At 41.1% G+C, this 15,644-nt stretch overlaps 1 protein-coding gene across 2 annotated transcripts in view; it reads left to right on the top strand.

Moving 5' to 3' along the window:
• The window catches only part of LOC114446873 (SH3 and PX domain-containing protein 2A-like), a 47,003-nt gene extending 33,588 nt beyond the window's left edge, over nucleotides 1-13,415 (top strand). The window contains exons 8-14 of one of the 2 annotated variants that reach the window (XM_028422740.1): nucleotides 4,699-4,812; nucleotides 7,117-7,200; nucleotides 9,235-9,352; nucleotides 9,448-9,776; nucleotides 9,894-9,943; nucleotides 10,272-10,391; nucleotides 10,465-13,415. In XM_028422740.1, coding sequence (XP_028278541.1) covers nucleotides 4,699-4,812; nucleotides 7,117-7,200; nucleotides 9,235-9,352; nucleotides 9,448-9,776; nucleotides 9,894-9,943; nucleotides 10,272-10,391; nucleotides 10,465-12,387 — 2,738 coding nt within the window. In that variant the 3' untranslated portion in view covers nucleotides 12,388-13,415. The remainder of the gene's footprint in view (nucleotides 1-4,698; nucleotides 4,813-7,116; nucleotides 7,201-9,234; nucleotides 9,353-9,447; nucleotides 9,777-9,893; nucleotides 9,944-10,271; nucleotides 10,392-10,464) is intronic. The other variant, XM_028422742.1, reaches the window with a different exon arrangement.
• Nucleotides 13,416-15,644: the final 2,229 nt, after the last annotated feature.

The following is a 15,644-nucleotide window of genomic DNA, read 5'->3' as shown; positions in this document are numbered from 1 at the left end:
GCCACCCAGGTAATTGAAACCCAGTGTTTTATGAAAACTGGAAGCGTGTGTGTTGGGCTGGATGCCTTCCCCCTTGTGCTTTGATACAGGATCTACTGTTAATAAATACAGAAGCTGGAAATGAATGGGGTTTTCTCCTGCTCTACTCAACAGTGGTGTCAGATATCTGCAGGACTGCTGAGCCCCTGCATTCCTCATCATTTCAGGTCGCAAAAAAAAAAGCCAAGCTTTCTTGTGCTGCTGAATCTGTGGTTCTCATATTCATGCTGCATTTGTTGAGCTCTTTTGCGACTCAGAAGGCAATGTTGATTTCAAATTTCATTACAGTTTCAAGCCTATTTGTCTAAGTGATAAATGTGCAGAGATGAGTGCACCGTGCTGTCATAATGTGTGCCAGTGCTTGAATATTCGACTTGATTGATTGTATTCAGAGACTTCAGGTTTGTTTTATAGGTTTTCCATTCACCTTAGAAAAAGAGCAAAGTTGCGTAAATTGAGTTTCTTTGTTACAGCTGAGAATCTGTTGTTGATTACAGTAAAAATGAACCACGGGGTCTTAAAGCTGATAGAGTTTCCAGATGGCAGATACAGAGACAAATAGAGCTTATTACTGTCCGCTCTGATTATACATCTGCCCTGCTGTATCTGTGCTTGCAGCGGTGAGATATACTATGCTGTAGGTTAAGTGTGATTATGAGGACAACTTTATAAGAGCCATAAAAATCTGCGGGTAAGCATCTGTTTACATAAATAAAATAGAACTATCCCTCTCAGCAGTTTGTTTTATCTTGTATTAGCATATTCATGCAAAACAATTGAAAATACAGCAATAGCAAGTGGTTTGTGTTGCTCATTGTTGATACCACATGTGACGCCGAGCTGCCAGAACTCTATTTCTGCATATTTTTGAAAAATAATCAAACAAACGAATGAAACAAAAATCATCATGCAGTGAGTCTTGGGATAAGTTAAAATGCAAAGGATCCATTTGGTTATGCTGATTTTTTGTTACCTATGGACTGATGGCATTTGTCAAACTGTGAAATCTGGAGCTTTTTGTTCTGTGCTGTCTAAATTTAGCTGATACACTCACTTCTTAAGCATCTACTTCATTCCAACTACTTCCTCAGGGCAGCTGAGGTGTAAACTTTGTTGTATTCTTGGTGTTGCAGACAAACGTTTGGTTTCCTGCGACATGATGTGGTAATCATGTGGTAACGATTAAATGCTGTGACGGTGTTATGAGATCCCCTCTAGAGGCTTTTAACTATTGTCTTATGCAAACACTAACCTCAAAACGGTGTAATGTTACATAACTCCACTCTGCTCAAGAGCTTTAAAAGCTGATTTAGTCAGGATGTTGACTAACGTAGCTCTAATCATAATATTGAATAATCTTTAGCAAAGTGTATTGCCAGTCAGCATTTGGCTGCGTTCTTTTTTCCCTTTGTGGTTAAATCTGTGGAGCAGCTTTCCAGGATTTTCAACTTTTTATAGAGATAGGTTCAGAAAAGCAGGTAAAAGGGAGCTGAAAAGCAAAAATAACAGGCAATGTGTACAAAATGTAGGTCATATAGTCTGCTCTTCCACTGGGAAACTGTCAAAATCACTCATACACATTACCACGACAGACATTTCTAGACTTCTTCCTTTGTTTCTCCCACATCTGTACAGATAATGTGGGGAAGAGAGCTATTAGTCTCCTAATCTCATTTCCATTATCTGCGATTTCACCTTTCAGCAGCTGGATTTGCCTCATCATTCTCTCATCTCACAGGAGCTCTGCTGTTTTCATTACACCGTGAGCTCATATAGCACATTTGTAATGTCATCCTTTGTCTGATAGCACAGACTTTTTTTCTAAACCTTCCAGCAGAAAAATACGGGTTAACAAATATCAGACTAACCAGTATGATTTCATTGAGATGTTAGGCATTGTGTAATTCTGCAAAATTGCTGTCTTGGCAGCAGGAGACCCACAAAACAGCTGTTTCTTTTGTAATGACCTAAACTGTAGGTTTGTGTCATCATGCAGAATGTACAAATGATAACCCTGTTGAATAGGCTCACATTCACCTCCCAGCACATATGGAGAAATATTCCACAGGAGTTACCATAAAGCAAGGCATAGTATAACAGTTACAGGCGTGTGACTTTTAAAGTCTGAAGCCCTAAATATAACATGTACATTGAATGAATTTATGTTCTGAACAGGGTCGCTAAAAGCTGCTTTCTTTTTTTTTGAAAAAAGAACAGATGTGATGAAAGAAGTGAGGCAGAGTTTTCTGCCCCCACTCTTTATGTAATTGCAACCTGTTTGATATAAACCTGTAATGGTCAGGAAATCAGCACTTGCGTAATGTGTGTGCATTTTAGGGGATTCTTTTATTGCTTCTTTTGAGGCTCAGTGAACTCAGCCCAAGCACCTGCCATATGGTGGGATGGTTGAAAAATACAGTCCGAGCCATCAGCAACATTATATATTTGCTCAAGCATTTTAAAGTGACAGCGTGAATTTGATGTGTATATTCAGACTTACAGCCAAGTGCTTATAATTAAAGTGCATTCCAACATCATGTTCTTTTATTTGCTTACATATCTGTCTGGTGTCAGTTTGCTAAAGTGGACGAGACATTTCCCATAAGATGGAATGTCATTGTGTAAACACCAGTTTGCAATTGTATTATTTTTTTACTTAATTATTTTGAACCCAGACATTCAGCCCCTCCCAGCTGACCTTTCATGTAATGTTCCATTTGATTTAATGTAGCTGATATTGCTAAGCTGACTAAGCTTAAACCAGGCTATACCTCATGCATCCTGTGTTACCATGAGCCAATAAAGTCATTTGCAAACAGCAAGCTAGCCTGGTTCATTAGTATTAATTTGGATGCCGTTATGTCCTATCTAGAGCTAATTTTGTGGTTTGTTGTAGCTTGACTAAACACTTTTAATCAAATCACATATGGAACCTTTAATAGTTTAGAGACAGCATTTTCTGCTCTTTGTGGCTTGAAGCCTCTGCGTGATTTATTGGCAAGGGGTTATGTTGAAGCCAAAGCTTTGGTGCAAAGACTGAGCACATTACATGGCTTGTTACATCCCTGAGCCCAAGCCAGCTTCATACTCAAGAGCCAAACAACATCCTCCTATGTGGACGCACCCTAACTCAACGCAAAATAATCCACAGTGTACATCTGATAATGTTTTCTATTGTGTAGCAAGTTCATCAATTAAATAAATCAGGCTTCATATGAATCACAGGGGATTAAGACAAAATGCTTGGAAAGATGAGAGAGTCATGCTTTATCCTGTCAACAGGATAGCTGCACTTCTTCTAGATCCATTTGGTGGACAGATAGTTGAATGGCCAGGGAATCGATTTGATTCAGTTGTAGTCTTTAGAATTTGCGATTGGCAACTTTAAACAATTAAGTTGAGTTTTTGTAACCATGACCACATGAAACTGCTTGAGTGAAAGTGACCTGATTCCAAATGCTGTGATCATCTGTGGAGAAATCAGTAAACTGTAGTGACAGCCATGTTGTTTCTGACTCTGAGGGATTGTTCAGTGTTGACACAGATTTGTATCACCACTCCAGGTGTAAGGATTCCTGTATTTTCACTTTCCTACATGGCAGGAGATTCAAAAACACTGATGTAGATCCTTGTTTACCTGGAACACCACTAATGGCATTTTCTATAGAGGCCGTTAATTGCTACCTGTCTAATTGTGATGCATGGCTGCAAAACCAAGGACATAATTACAGCTCATCTCACTAGATCTTTATACATAATAGCTTCAAATAATGTTGCCATCATTATTATTGTGTGCAACTAAATTACCTCATACACACACACATGCACTTCTGTAGAAAAATGTATAGTGGAGGTTTGGACCAGCTGTGAAAGTGTCATGGAACAATTCTGTCCTCTTTATGGGTTGTCCAGACAGCTGTCAGCCATATTGTATTCCCGTTACCACAACAAACAGCATGTGTGTGTGGCAAACCGTGCATAGGACAGTTTTTCTGCCAGCTTTTTCACTTCAGAGTTCACACAGCCATGCTAATGTAAGGGGGATTGATTTAGCACAGGTTTCTGTTGAGTACACATATGGACACACACTTAACTTATTCATTTTATGAGGGTCAAATTCTAAATCTTTGCTTTGCATGAGTTCCTCTCCTGCTGAGGTGTTTGTCATAAAGTTGCTGTCAGAGCAATGCTGTCATACTCCAATCAGCTCAAAACACAGCAAATGGATATTTTGGCCAGTAAGAGCACTTGAGTGGTGTCCTGCTGACTGAAATCAGGAAGGATCCTGATGAAATGCAGCTCAAACAAGACTGCATCACGATACATGCTCCAGCCAGGCCATGTTCTCTCTGATGTTCTTGGCCCCGATCACAGTTATAGATTTTCTTGGCAACACAGTCAAGTTTCTCATGTTTCGGATTCATTTGTAGCTCGTCCCTGTGATGTGAAATATTTATCAAATATCAGATAATCAAGACCAGAAAATCTGCAGTCACATCATCATCTGTGTTTTTTTTCCCACATATTTCAACACATATTAACTCCTTACATTTAAATTACTGCATGTTGCTGTGACAATGCATATTCCGACATGTTTGTTAAACATCAGTATGCCCCTACATAAGCCCGGTGATTTTCAGCCTCTGTGTGTCTCCACAGGTTGGTGGTTCGTCAGCACCTCAGAGGAGCAGGGCTGGGTGCCCGCTACCTATCTCAACTCTCACAGTGGCACACGGGATGACTTGGAGCTGGGCGCATCCAAAACTGGGGAAGGTAAGTAAGTCACAGCAATCGCTCCCTGTTTCTGTCCACACACACACATATATATGCACACAAACACACATATATACGCACACACTCTGTCATATAACCGCACAAACAGACGCCACCTCTGGCCTCAATCCCCAGTCTTTGATCTGTGACAAAATGGAGGAAACTCAACCCTACTTCACCGCTGCCAGCCCACGCTAACAGCTGAGGCTGGGCCGGTGTGAACACCTCTCTCTGTCTGCCTGCCATCATAAGCAAGCTGTAACAGAGTGTAAATTCAGACCTGGGTAAACAACAAGGAGGAGTGCCAGGAGAGTCCAAACCACAATCTGTGAAGTGATGGTCTGTACAGTAACACACTGTACAGGAAAGAGACAGTGCAGTATTAAGTGATATGACTGCCATGGAGTGAGCTCATGAAAGAAGCATGTGTTTTTATCAGCAGTATTGAATTAAGCTGAATTTTTCATGCTCTTTAAATCATGTTTTTTTAGGAAAAGAAAGTTGTGACACGAATTGCACCATTTCATGATCCTGCTTATGATTGTAGATTGCTGATAAGTGTTGATGTTAAGTTGTGTGATCTTACTGCAGTCAGAGATGGATCCAAAATCCTGATAGGAAACACACCTTTGTGGAGATTGGTTTGCCAGAATATAAAGACGGCATCCAATCATCTTGACAGCGCTGTCAGATACAGTTACCCAGCCACCTACAAGCAGCTCAAGCTGTCTCATTCTTCAGGCATTTTCAGTATTAGAGGGGAAAACATTTTAATCTCAGACCAATAGAGCTCAATTAGTGTTACATACTCACCAGTCTGATGGTTTTGACAGGTACCGCACTGACTGCAGCATATTTTTAAGAATACTGTGTAGGAGAAAGCTCAACAAACTGGAGGCACGGAAATAATTAAGTTGGATATTACACTTCCAAACAAACATTAAGATTTTCCAGCACTCTGGCCAAACATCTTTTTTTCTGTACAATTGGTGCAACAATGGGACCCAGGATCCCCTCGGTGTTGTATATCTTATGACTCAAGGATGGAGGGAGTGAGAGAATACAAGAGTCTATGCAGAGTTACTGTTCTACCACATTTTAAAGTTCTGTGCAGTATTTATTTTAATACACACAAATACCTAAATGCAAACGTCTGCACCCAGCACTCTTATCTACTCTGCAGGAGTTAGCTGGGTTGTGCTGCCAGCAGGTTTCGGGAAGGACAATCTGTCAGTGTAATTAGTGTTTATGTGTCTAGTCAGTCATAGGAATGGCATGAACCTCATAAAGCATCTCTTTGTCAATTCTGTAGTCGTCATCTCTCAGTGTGCCACCACATTGTCACAGAAAAGAGCACATTTCACTGGAAAACTGGATTTTGAAATGCAACTAAAACGGACATGTTAAAAGCTTAGAATGTGTACACACATCCCTCTCCACACTTTGCTCATATTTTAAACAAAAATTAACTTATTGCTTCTGGGGGGGAAAAGCTTGTGTGCTCCCTAGCAGGCAGTATATATGATAAATACCACACTAATGGTAGGAGTTGGGTATCTTCACTTAGCATAAAGACAGAAAAATGTTTAAAGTCTCTCTTCCTACTAGGATTTCTCACCTTGGAGTGTATCTCACTTGTTGAACCAAAATCTAGCCTCGGAAAAGTTAAACAACACATAATGAGCCATTCCCAAATTTAAATTTCCTGTGTTTTGTGGAGCTTTTTTTTTAAATTTACATAAACAACTGGAAAGATTCATTAATATTAATGTGTCTTACGTTCTTTCTGTCTGATATTTCCATCATTGAAAGACCATAAAAAGAATATTTGGCTTGTTACACGAGATCTGTCAGACGGCAGGAATTATGACTATTTCCGCTGTTTTACCTGCACAACATAAAGAAATATAGACCTTCTGTGGCGCACATCTCCAGCTCTCACCTGCTCTATTAATTGGGAGGAATTCCTGCTGCAGCAATGTGTGTCCCAGATGCTCTAACGCAACAGGATGGGAAAACCATGCTAACAACATCCTAATTACAAGCCACAGAGAAGATGTCTTGGTTTAACACTTCCTCTGTAACCTCCATCCATCCACTCTTAACTGTCCACCATGTTTTTCTTTGTGGTCCCGTTTTTATGTCCTCCATGTAGCTAATAATGGGGCTCTCTAATAACAGGGGTCTTTGGGGTTGGATCCATGTCAAATCCTTGTGCTGTGTGTTTGTGTGTAACATTTGTGCCTGCTCTTCATGTCTCCATGTTTGTTTGTTTGTTGTCTGGTCACCATGTGTGCGTGTCAGTTACTAAGCGACATAAGGCTCATCTGAAGAGGCTGGACCGGAGATGGACGTTGGGGGGTGTCATCAGCAGGCAGCAGAGCCGAGGTGAACTGAGACAGACGCTGCATCACCTCCCTCCCTCCCTCCCTCCCACCCTCCCTTTGTTATAGCTCTCCTCACCCCCTCTCTTTATTTGTTGTCTCTTATCACATGAATCAACTTGTCCCTCTCCACATGCACACATTTATCAAGTCTTGCATCCAGTCTTGTCTTCCAGAAAATGCATTTATCATGAGCCACAACTAACCACTAACTGATGTTAATATAAAATTAGGCTGGAAAGCAAAGGTGAAATCAGCAACTTTTTAATACGCCAATTATTGATGCTAAGCTCAAATTATGTTACAAAATTGCTCCATGTAAGCGCTTTCGTTAAAATTACACACTGACTGCCAGAACCAATCTTCTCAGAATCACAGAGGTTAAAAAAAAGCTACCCACTCATTTTAAAGCAGATACGTAATACACTTTGGAATGCCTTATTCTGCATTTTAGAGCCATATTTCGCTTTTTTTATGAGCAAATGAAACGTGTATGTAGATTTCTAATGAGTGTGTGTTCTACCAAAGTGTGGCAGAGACATTTACCCTGCTGTGATGCTGATAGCAACCAATTTTGCCTGATAAACAAAGAGCCTTATTAATCTCCCACATATATAGCAAGAACATTACATTCAGTCACAAACTTGTGCATGTTCTCCTGAGACTAGAGGTTTGATTTTTTTCACAGGAGATGCATTTGGATTGCTGACAGAGGAGTGAGGACAGGCTATTGAGTTCAGCCCAAACTGTGAACTTGGCAAGAGTGTGTTGCTCTCTGGAGTAGAGGGAGAGTTGTTTCCACCCTATGACTGAAATTCAGCTTTGTGTGTGTGTGTTTTTTTTTTTTTTTTAAGAAAAAAGGTCTGATATTTTGCTGACTCCGCATGAATAATTTATAACATTGATGCAGGCGATGCATGTTGTGGTTAACATAACATCTGATTCAGAATTTCCCTTCATTGCATGGCTGGATATTGTTTGAAAGAGGTTGGTGAAAGGAAAAACGATCTAGAAGCCCTCAACACAAAGAGGCCGGAAGAACCAAGCAAAAGGAAAATAAAGCATACAGAAAAACCCTTTGCCCGAGGAGTTTGTGCAAGCAAAGGGACTTTCTATCCCACAGCCAGTCAGCTCTTACACCACCTTGGATGGGGGTGGAGAAAAAGGAAAATGGAATAACAGTGTTGATTCCTGTGTACTGGCTGGCAGGACAGCATACAGTGCAGGATTTTGTGTGTGTTCTTCTCTCTGTACTCTTCGCGTTTAGACAGGAATTGCCATAATGACAGGAAGCGATGACTTTGCTCTGCCCCTCGGCCTCATGGGAATGCATAAATCATCATGGTGCCTCTGCTTACCATTATGTGCTGAGGTAGTAGAGGCTTCCTGTCACCAGGCCAAGGACACTGTTAGGACACTTGCCTTGAAAGATGTTTTTGGATAGGATGAACAGCCAATGACTATTACATTTAAGGCAGACTCAAACAGTGTGAACCCACTTTCTACCACCAGGATGCCCCAGTGGTCCTTATTTGTTTTAGGAATTAGACTAGAAGTCATAATACAACACTGACACAATGCATTGCTCATGATAACAAATGACATACATTGCTGGACAATTGTCTTATACAACACCCAATCTGTGTTACTCCAGAGAAGTTTACAGCATATACAATGGCAGGAATTAATTATGTCCTGTAGTTATTCGCTACATTATAAAGTTTTCTCAGTTTCATAAAACATTTATTGACAAATTCCATGTGCCAAAGAACATTAGAACACATCGACTCACACATATGGCAGCTGCACCAACAGCCAGAAATCAGATCCAGTTAAAGAAAGACACACCTCTGCTCCAGTATCATATCACACAATTGGTGCCAAACTAGCACAAGAGGAATCATTATGGATAATACAAATTTTCAGTGTGCTGCCTCAGTGCAGTCTATAGAAGTGATTCATAGAATTTCTTCTCTTTTGCCATGATTAATTTGTTTTCAGGGGTCTTAACATTTTTGTCATTCTCTGGCTTTGGCAGAAGAGAAGTACATAACAGTGCAGCCTTACACCAGCCAGGGCAAAGATGAAATTGCTTTTGAGAAAGGAGTGATTGTGGAGGTGATTCAGAAGAATCTGGAGGGCTGGTGGTTTATCAGGTACGCCTGTGTTTCATTATACTGACTACGCCTTAGACCAGACAGTGTTGTTAATTTATTCATTACAAACTCTTGATGATTTTCCATTTTCACAGGTACCAAGATAAGGAGGGCTGGGCTCCAGCTTCTTACCTCAAGAAGGTGAAGGATGACCTCTCTCCACGTAAAAAGACGGTGACGGGCCCAGTTGAGATCATCGGAAACATAATGGAGATCAGCAACCTGCTTAACAAGAAGGCCTTGAGTGAGAAAGATGTGCAGGCAGAAGGTGTCCCAGAGAGCCCTCAGGTCGCCAGGAAGGAGATCAGCCTGCCGATCCCTTGCACTGACCCCAGCCCCGTTAATACCCCACAGGATGGAAAAAGCAAAGCAGAGCCTGCTTCGCCAGCTGTGGCCCGAATTGCCCCTCATCGGGTGGAAATTGGTGAGTCATGTCACAGTGAATGTTTTCGCTTGTTGAAAACCTTTCATTGTTGACAGACATTCTTATATAAGTCTATTTTTTAAATGTAAAAAGCAACTGTATATGATTTTTTTACAGGTTCTCCTGTCCTCAGGCAAAAACCTCCTCCTCGGAGAGATGCAACCTTGGTGAGGCTGTTTGATATTCTAGTCAGTCAGTCAGTTAATTATTTTATTTTAGATCATGGAGCTTGAAAACTGAAAAAGACATAACACACCGCAAGGCTACAAATACATCAATATACATTTATTCAATTATAAATTCATTTGTTGTACTCCTAATTAAAGGTGCAGCATACTGCAGTGGATTAATTCAAAGAATAATATTTATACATAAGTAGATAATTATTATGTAAACATTAATTAAAAGGAATATGAGTTACATATACAGTTTGACTTTATTACTGAACTTGGGTAAATGCAGTTAGTTTTATTAGTCTTTCTCCTTTGTACTTAGGGATTTCAGTTGCCCTCTCCGCCAGAGCCCCCTACAGTTGAAGCAGAGTATTACACCATTGCTGATTTCCAGTCCTGTATATCTGATGGCATCAGTTTCAACGGAGGACAGAAAGCAGAGGTAAGTATGTCCTCACTAAGACAAAGACTTGTTCAAACTTCACATAAATCATCTTTTTGAACATGTTTTTTAGGTCATTGAGAAGAACTCTGGGGGTTGGTGGTATGTTCAGATAGGGGAGAAGGAGGGCTGGGCTCCCTGTTCCTACATCGACAAACGTAAGAAGCCCAATCTGAATCGTAGAACAAGCACTCTGTGCCGCCCAAAGGTTCCACCACCAGCTCCACCTGTCAAAAAACAGGACTCTGTGGAGACTGCACCTCCTAGCAGTCCTGGGTCTGAGGCCCCAGAGTCTCCCGTGTCTCCTGGCAGGCCAGTGTATGAAGAGCCAGAATATGATGTTCCTGCCATTGGTGATCTGGATATGGAGTCTGAGTTTGAATTTCTGAGGGGAGAAGGATCTTTGGTGGATGGAAAGAATGAGGACACCTCCTCTGAGAAAGGATCTCATCTATCCTCTAAGCCTTCTCCAGCCTCATCACTCCACAGTGCCTCCTTCAAGTTGGGTGAGTCATTCGAAGATGGGCACGAGGCAGAGGCAGACGGAGAGGAAGAGTGTATCTATGAAAATGATGGCTTCCGGCCTTTCAGGGATATCCCAGAGAGACAAAGCAGCAGAGACTCTAATTCTTCCAAGACAAGTGTCTTGTCAGAAACAGGCAAGACTGCAAACCCAACATCAGGTGGATTGAAACCTGCAGGTAACAAGCTCAAAATTGACTTAAATGGGAGCCCATTTTCAACCAAAGCTGATGAGACATCCAGTCCTAAATCTGCCTCCACTGAATCCACCCCAGATCTGTCCAGACCTAAGAAAGACCTAGAGGAAAGCAAGGCATCCTCTTACACTAAGTCTTCCTCTAAACTAAGGCCAGTGGTGAGGCCTAAACCACAGCTGGCCAAGGCATCCAGTGCAGAGAAAATGGACATCAGCACTTTGAGAAAACAGCTCCGTCCAACTGGGCAGCTGAAGAATGGCGCCAAAACCAAAGGAGAGGACTCAGAAACAGCTTCTGTCATTTCATCTGAAGACTCCTTCTCTTCTCAGAGCACATCCGATCTCTCCTCCATCTACTCTAAAGGTAGCCGGGGAGATTCTGACCTGGAGAGTTGCAGCCTGTATCGTACCACAGATCCTTATGAGAAGGTCCAGGAGTCTGAGCTCAGCTTCCCCGCAGGAGTGGAGGTGGAGGTGTTGGAAAAGCAGGAGAGTGGCTGGTGGTATATCCGTTGGGGAAATACTGAGGGATGGGCTCCTACTTACTACCTGGAGCCAATCAGACAACAAGAGGACATAGCAGGGTCTGAATCTGATGGCACCCCAACTAAACCTGGAAGCCTCAGTAAGTCCAACAGCTTGGAGAAGAATGAACAAAGGGTGCGAGCGTTAAACAACATCAACCAAAACCTAAAGAAGGTCACCCCACCTATCCCCTCCAAGCCTCCAGGTGGCCTCTCCAAACCTGCCAGCTTTTTTGGCTCACTGAAGCAGAATAGCACCAAACAGCAGCAGGTTGTCAGACCTCAGTCAGTCTTTATCTCTGCCCCCATAAGAGATGGTCCCAGCCCTGTGGGCTCTCTCAGGAGAAACGAGTCCCTCAACTCAACAGACCACCCACGTGCCAGTCCCACAGTGCGACGCAATGCCTCATTTGGCACTGTGCCACGCAGCCTTGCTCCAAACAATATAGCCCTCCCCAACAGGAACATATCCGGTACCAGTAGTTCTGAGTCCCTTAGCCTCAGCTTACAGAAGAATGCCCTTCCTGTATCCACAGTGAAACCCAAGCCCCACATCATCCACAACAACCTCAGAGAGGTGTACGTCTCCATAGCAGATTACCATGGAGATGAGGAGACCATGGGATTTCCAGAGGGGACGAGTCTCGAGGTTCTTGAAAGAAACCCCAATGGATGGTGGTACTGCAAGGTTCTGGACAATGGCAGGCCAAGGAAAGGATGGGTTCCCTCAAATTACCTCGAGAGAAAGCACTAGCACCCATGAGTGGAGCTGGCAGAACTTTGGACACGTGTGTAAAAGACTACTCTAACAGATGCATTTATTTTGTGAAGAAGTCTAACCCTAAGACGCTAAGTCAGGATTGAAATCTAACCCGGTACAACTGCCAAAACAAGCAGCCAGATCAGATTTTAACTTCGAAATGAAATCAGACACCTGGTAAAATAAGTCTACATGATACAGTGCCTGAGAGATTGCATTAGGAGCAATATTTTGGGCCTTAGTGACATAGCCAAGGAGAACACCAGAGTGGAGGAGTGATTTAACAATATTCTCCATTGTTTACCTTTAACTTGAAATAAAAGTTAATATACTCCTTGAACCCCTTTCTGTCAGTTTATAATAAGTAATTTTTTAAACATTTTTAAAGAATTTAAAGCTTACTGCATGTTCAAAGTGTTTCATTATACTGACTATGCCTTGAGCTGTTGAAATAAAACTTTTTTCTTCTCCTTTTCCTAAAGAAAATCTCGTTGCCAAAGCTGCTTTGTGTCTCATGCTTTGTAGTCTCAACTTGGTGCTGCATGTTTTTTTTTATATCTCTTTATACTCTACGTCACCTTTATGTGAATATTTTATCCATTGAATTGTGTAATAATGTCCTAATGAAACAATTTGTGAGCATCTCTGATTATCACAGTATTATCTTTTACCCTTGAAGTTTAAGTTTTTTTTAATTGTAAATGCAAATTCAAAATTGAAACTCAACTGCAATTTCAGTAAATGGGAATTCTATTTATTCATTAATGAAAAGCCTTTCTAGTCTTTTTTAGTGTTACTGCTATTCTTACTGAGAAGACAATCACCATCGCTTACACTTTTCTAAAGAAAACTGCTCTGTTCATCATTATAACATATTGAATTTCTGCTGGGCAGTAAATTTGACAAAACAGTTTTTTTTTATTATTTGAGATGCTCACTTTTGTTTTATGTTAACTATGTGTGACCAATGATGATAACTGAAGTGCCAAAAGAATGACTTTAATAAATGCACTTTTGAACAACCACTAGTGTTTTTTTTTTCTTCAACTCCAAAGCCAAGAGCCAAATAACTGCAGATTCTGGAGCAGCCGCGAAAGTAGGACTTCTTTATTAATGCTGCCGATATATGCACTACTACACAGGCAATGCATAGTAAATATTGTGAATGCACTTGGTTTTTATTATGTTTAAACCTAAAGATAACTTAATAAGCTTTCACAGTGGCACATTGTAATAATCCATTGACTAAAATTTGCCTCATTTCTTCAGTGCAGCAAGTGCATTTAGAGGCAGTCGCCTCTGCTGTGTGTTGAAGTGATGTATGAAGGGAGTAATTATCATGTGAATTAATTGCAAATTAATGTGGCGTATAATAAACTATATAATGAAAAGTTATCAGAGGCCATAATCACTTGTAATGCCACGCTGCTTAATTCCTTTCAGCCTTAGGATAAGATCTAAACACTGAATGTGTTTATGTGTGCTATGATACCACATCTGTCTATATTCAGCTGAAATGTTTGCACAGCTAGATGATGTTATGCAAATAAATTAGATCATACTGGGCTGCCTGGCATTCCCTCAGTCTCTCATCCACAGCACTGAGCTGGACTCTGCTGCAGGAGAACTGCAACATTTGACATTGGTTTTCATTCTGTGGCTGCTGGGCTGCTTAATTTAGCGTCGACTGACAAAGCAAAAGTTTAAGTTTCCGGTGTGGAGCTGTAGTTATACTGTCGCCTTCAGCTACAATCGGAGAGACACCAAATCAAAACACTGGTGCAGTTTTCCCGTAGTCAGACGCTGCATATAGCAGATATATTGGATTCAGTGCCTGGAATATAATAAGATTTACCACCCACAGGAATTTAATGTGAAATACATCCATCCCACTGGCTGTTTCCTTTACTGGGATCTTTACACTCATTGGCTGGGAGCTAATTGTGGGTGTTTGTTCATCATCTCAATAACGTGATTATCCACAATATGTGTAAGTCCTTGTGTTTAATGTGCTAATTATGTGTGCATGCAAATGATGACAAGCAAGAAGAGAGATCTATGTGTGATTATGGTACAATCAGAAGTTTATAACTTGGATGTGAGGCTTCATTGGTGATTGTAAAAAATAGTAGTTTGACTAATGGAAAAAATGATGTGTAAAATATATTTTGAACCCATGAAACATTTCTGATTGATTTTAATATATAATAGAAAAATAACAAAAGCAGAATATAAACCTTTTTAGGTGGTCAGATTTATATGTCTTGGTCATGCTTTAAAGTATTCATTCAAACAGTAAAAACATGTTAAGATATTAAATGGGTGTTACGTGCCGGTATATGTCTGTTATGTGTCTTTTGCTCTCTCTGCAGGGTCCCCTGTGCACTTCTGGTTAACCCATGGATCATCCACACCTGAGTCCACTTGGTCCTCATCAGCAGTATATCAGCTGGAGGTGTGCACATGGCCGGGGCCAGTGTGGGCCAGTGTGGGCCAACTTGTGGACGCACACACCATGCATCTTTGCTCCGTCCAGAGGGACTAGAGCATGATATTCAGCGCTGATCTTTTTAGTTTTGCTTTTGTGTTTGATTTACTATTTTGTTGTTCATTTAAGTAAATAAATTTAATTAATAGTCACTGTCTCTGACTGCTGTCTCTTCCTCAGGCATGGGTAACAATATTGTTGCTTTCCCTCATCCCCTGGACTAACTGAGGAACGTAACAATGGGCAGCTGAAAAAAATTAAGAGTCATGAAAGCATTTGACGTAATCTGATTTTTTCTGTCCTGTGCATGCAGGACATATTTCTGGCCACTGGGGGGCAGCAGTACTCAGTGTCTCCACACAGATTACTAACAGCATCACAGTCACCTTCACCTGTGTCTTCATCAGTTCCAAATTTGAGTGTGAGGTTTAAACTTCTGGATTGATATTTTGGAGTCAGAACAAAGTTGGACTTTTTGATATAATTGCACTCCCAGTCCGTCCCTTGACACCGAAGGAAAAGATTTTACATCACGCTGAACACCAAAAGCTTAAAGCCTCAGCAACAACAGAGAAACAAGCTCAAATCCAGACGGTCTGATGTCTGGTTAATATTCAAAACTGATAGTGTCGCACTTTTTCAGAATACAAATTTGATACCTTTAATAGACGTTGTGCATGTTTGACCAAACAGCTGTCTAGAAGAGATACCACAACACAGTTCACATAAGTCTGCCAAGCCCTTAAGCCTTCAGAAGGCCGGC

Source organism: Parambassis ranga, chromosome 15 (genome assembly GCF_900634625.1).
Source record: "Parambassis ranga chromosome 15, fParRan2.1, whole genome shotgun sequence".
NCBI classification, from domain to species: Eukaryota; Metazoa; Chordata; class Actinopteri; family Ambassidae; genus Parambassis; species Parambassis ranga.
Note: the sequence above shows the minus strand (reverse complement) of the source record. Positions and strands in the feature narration are given on the sequence as shown.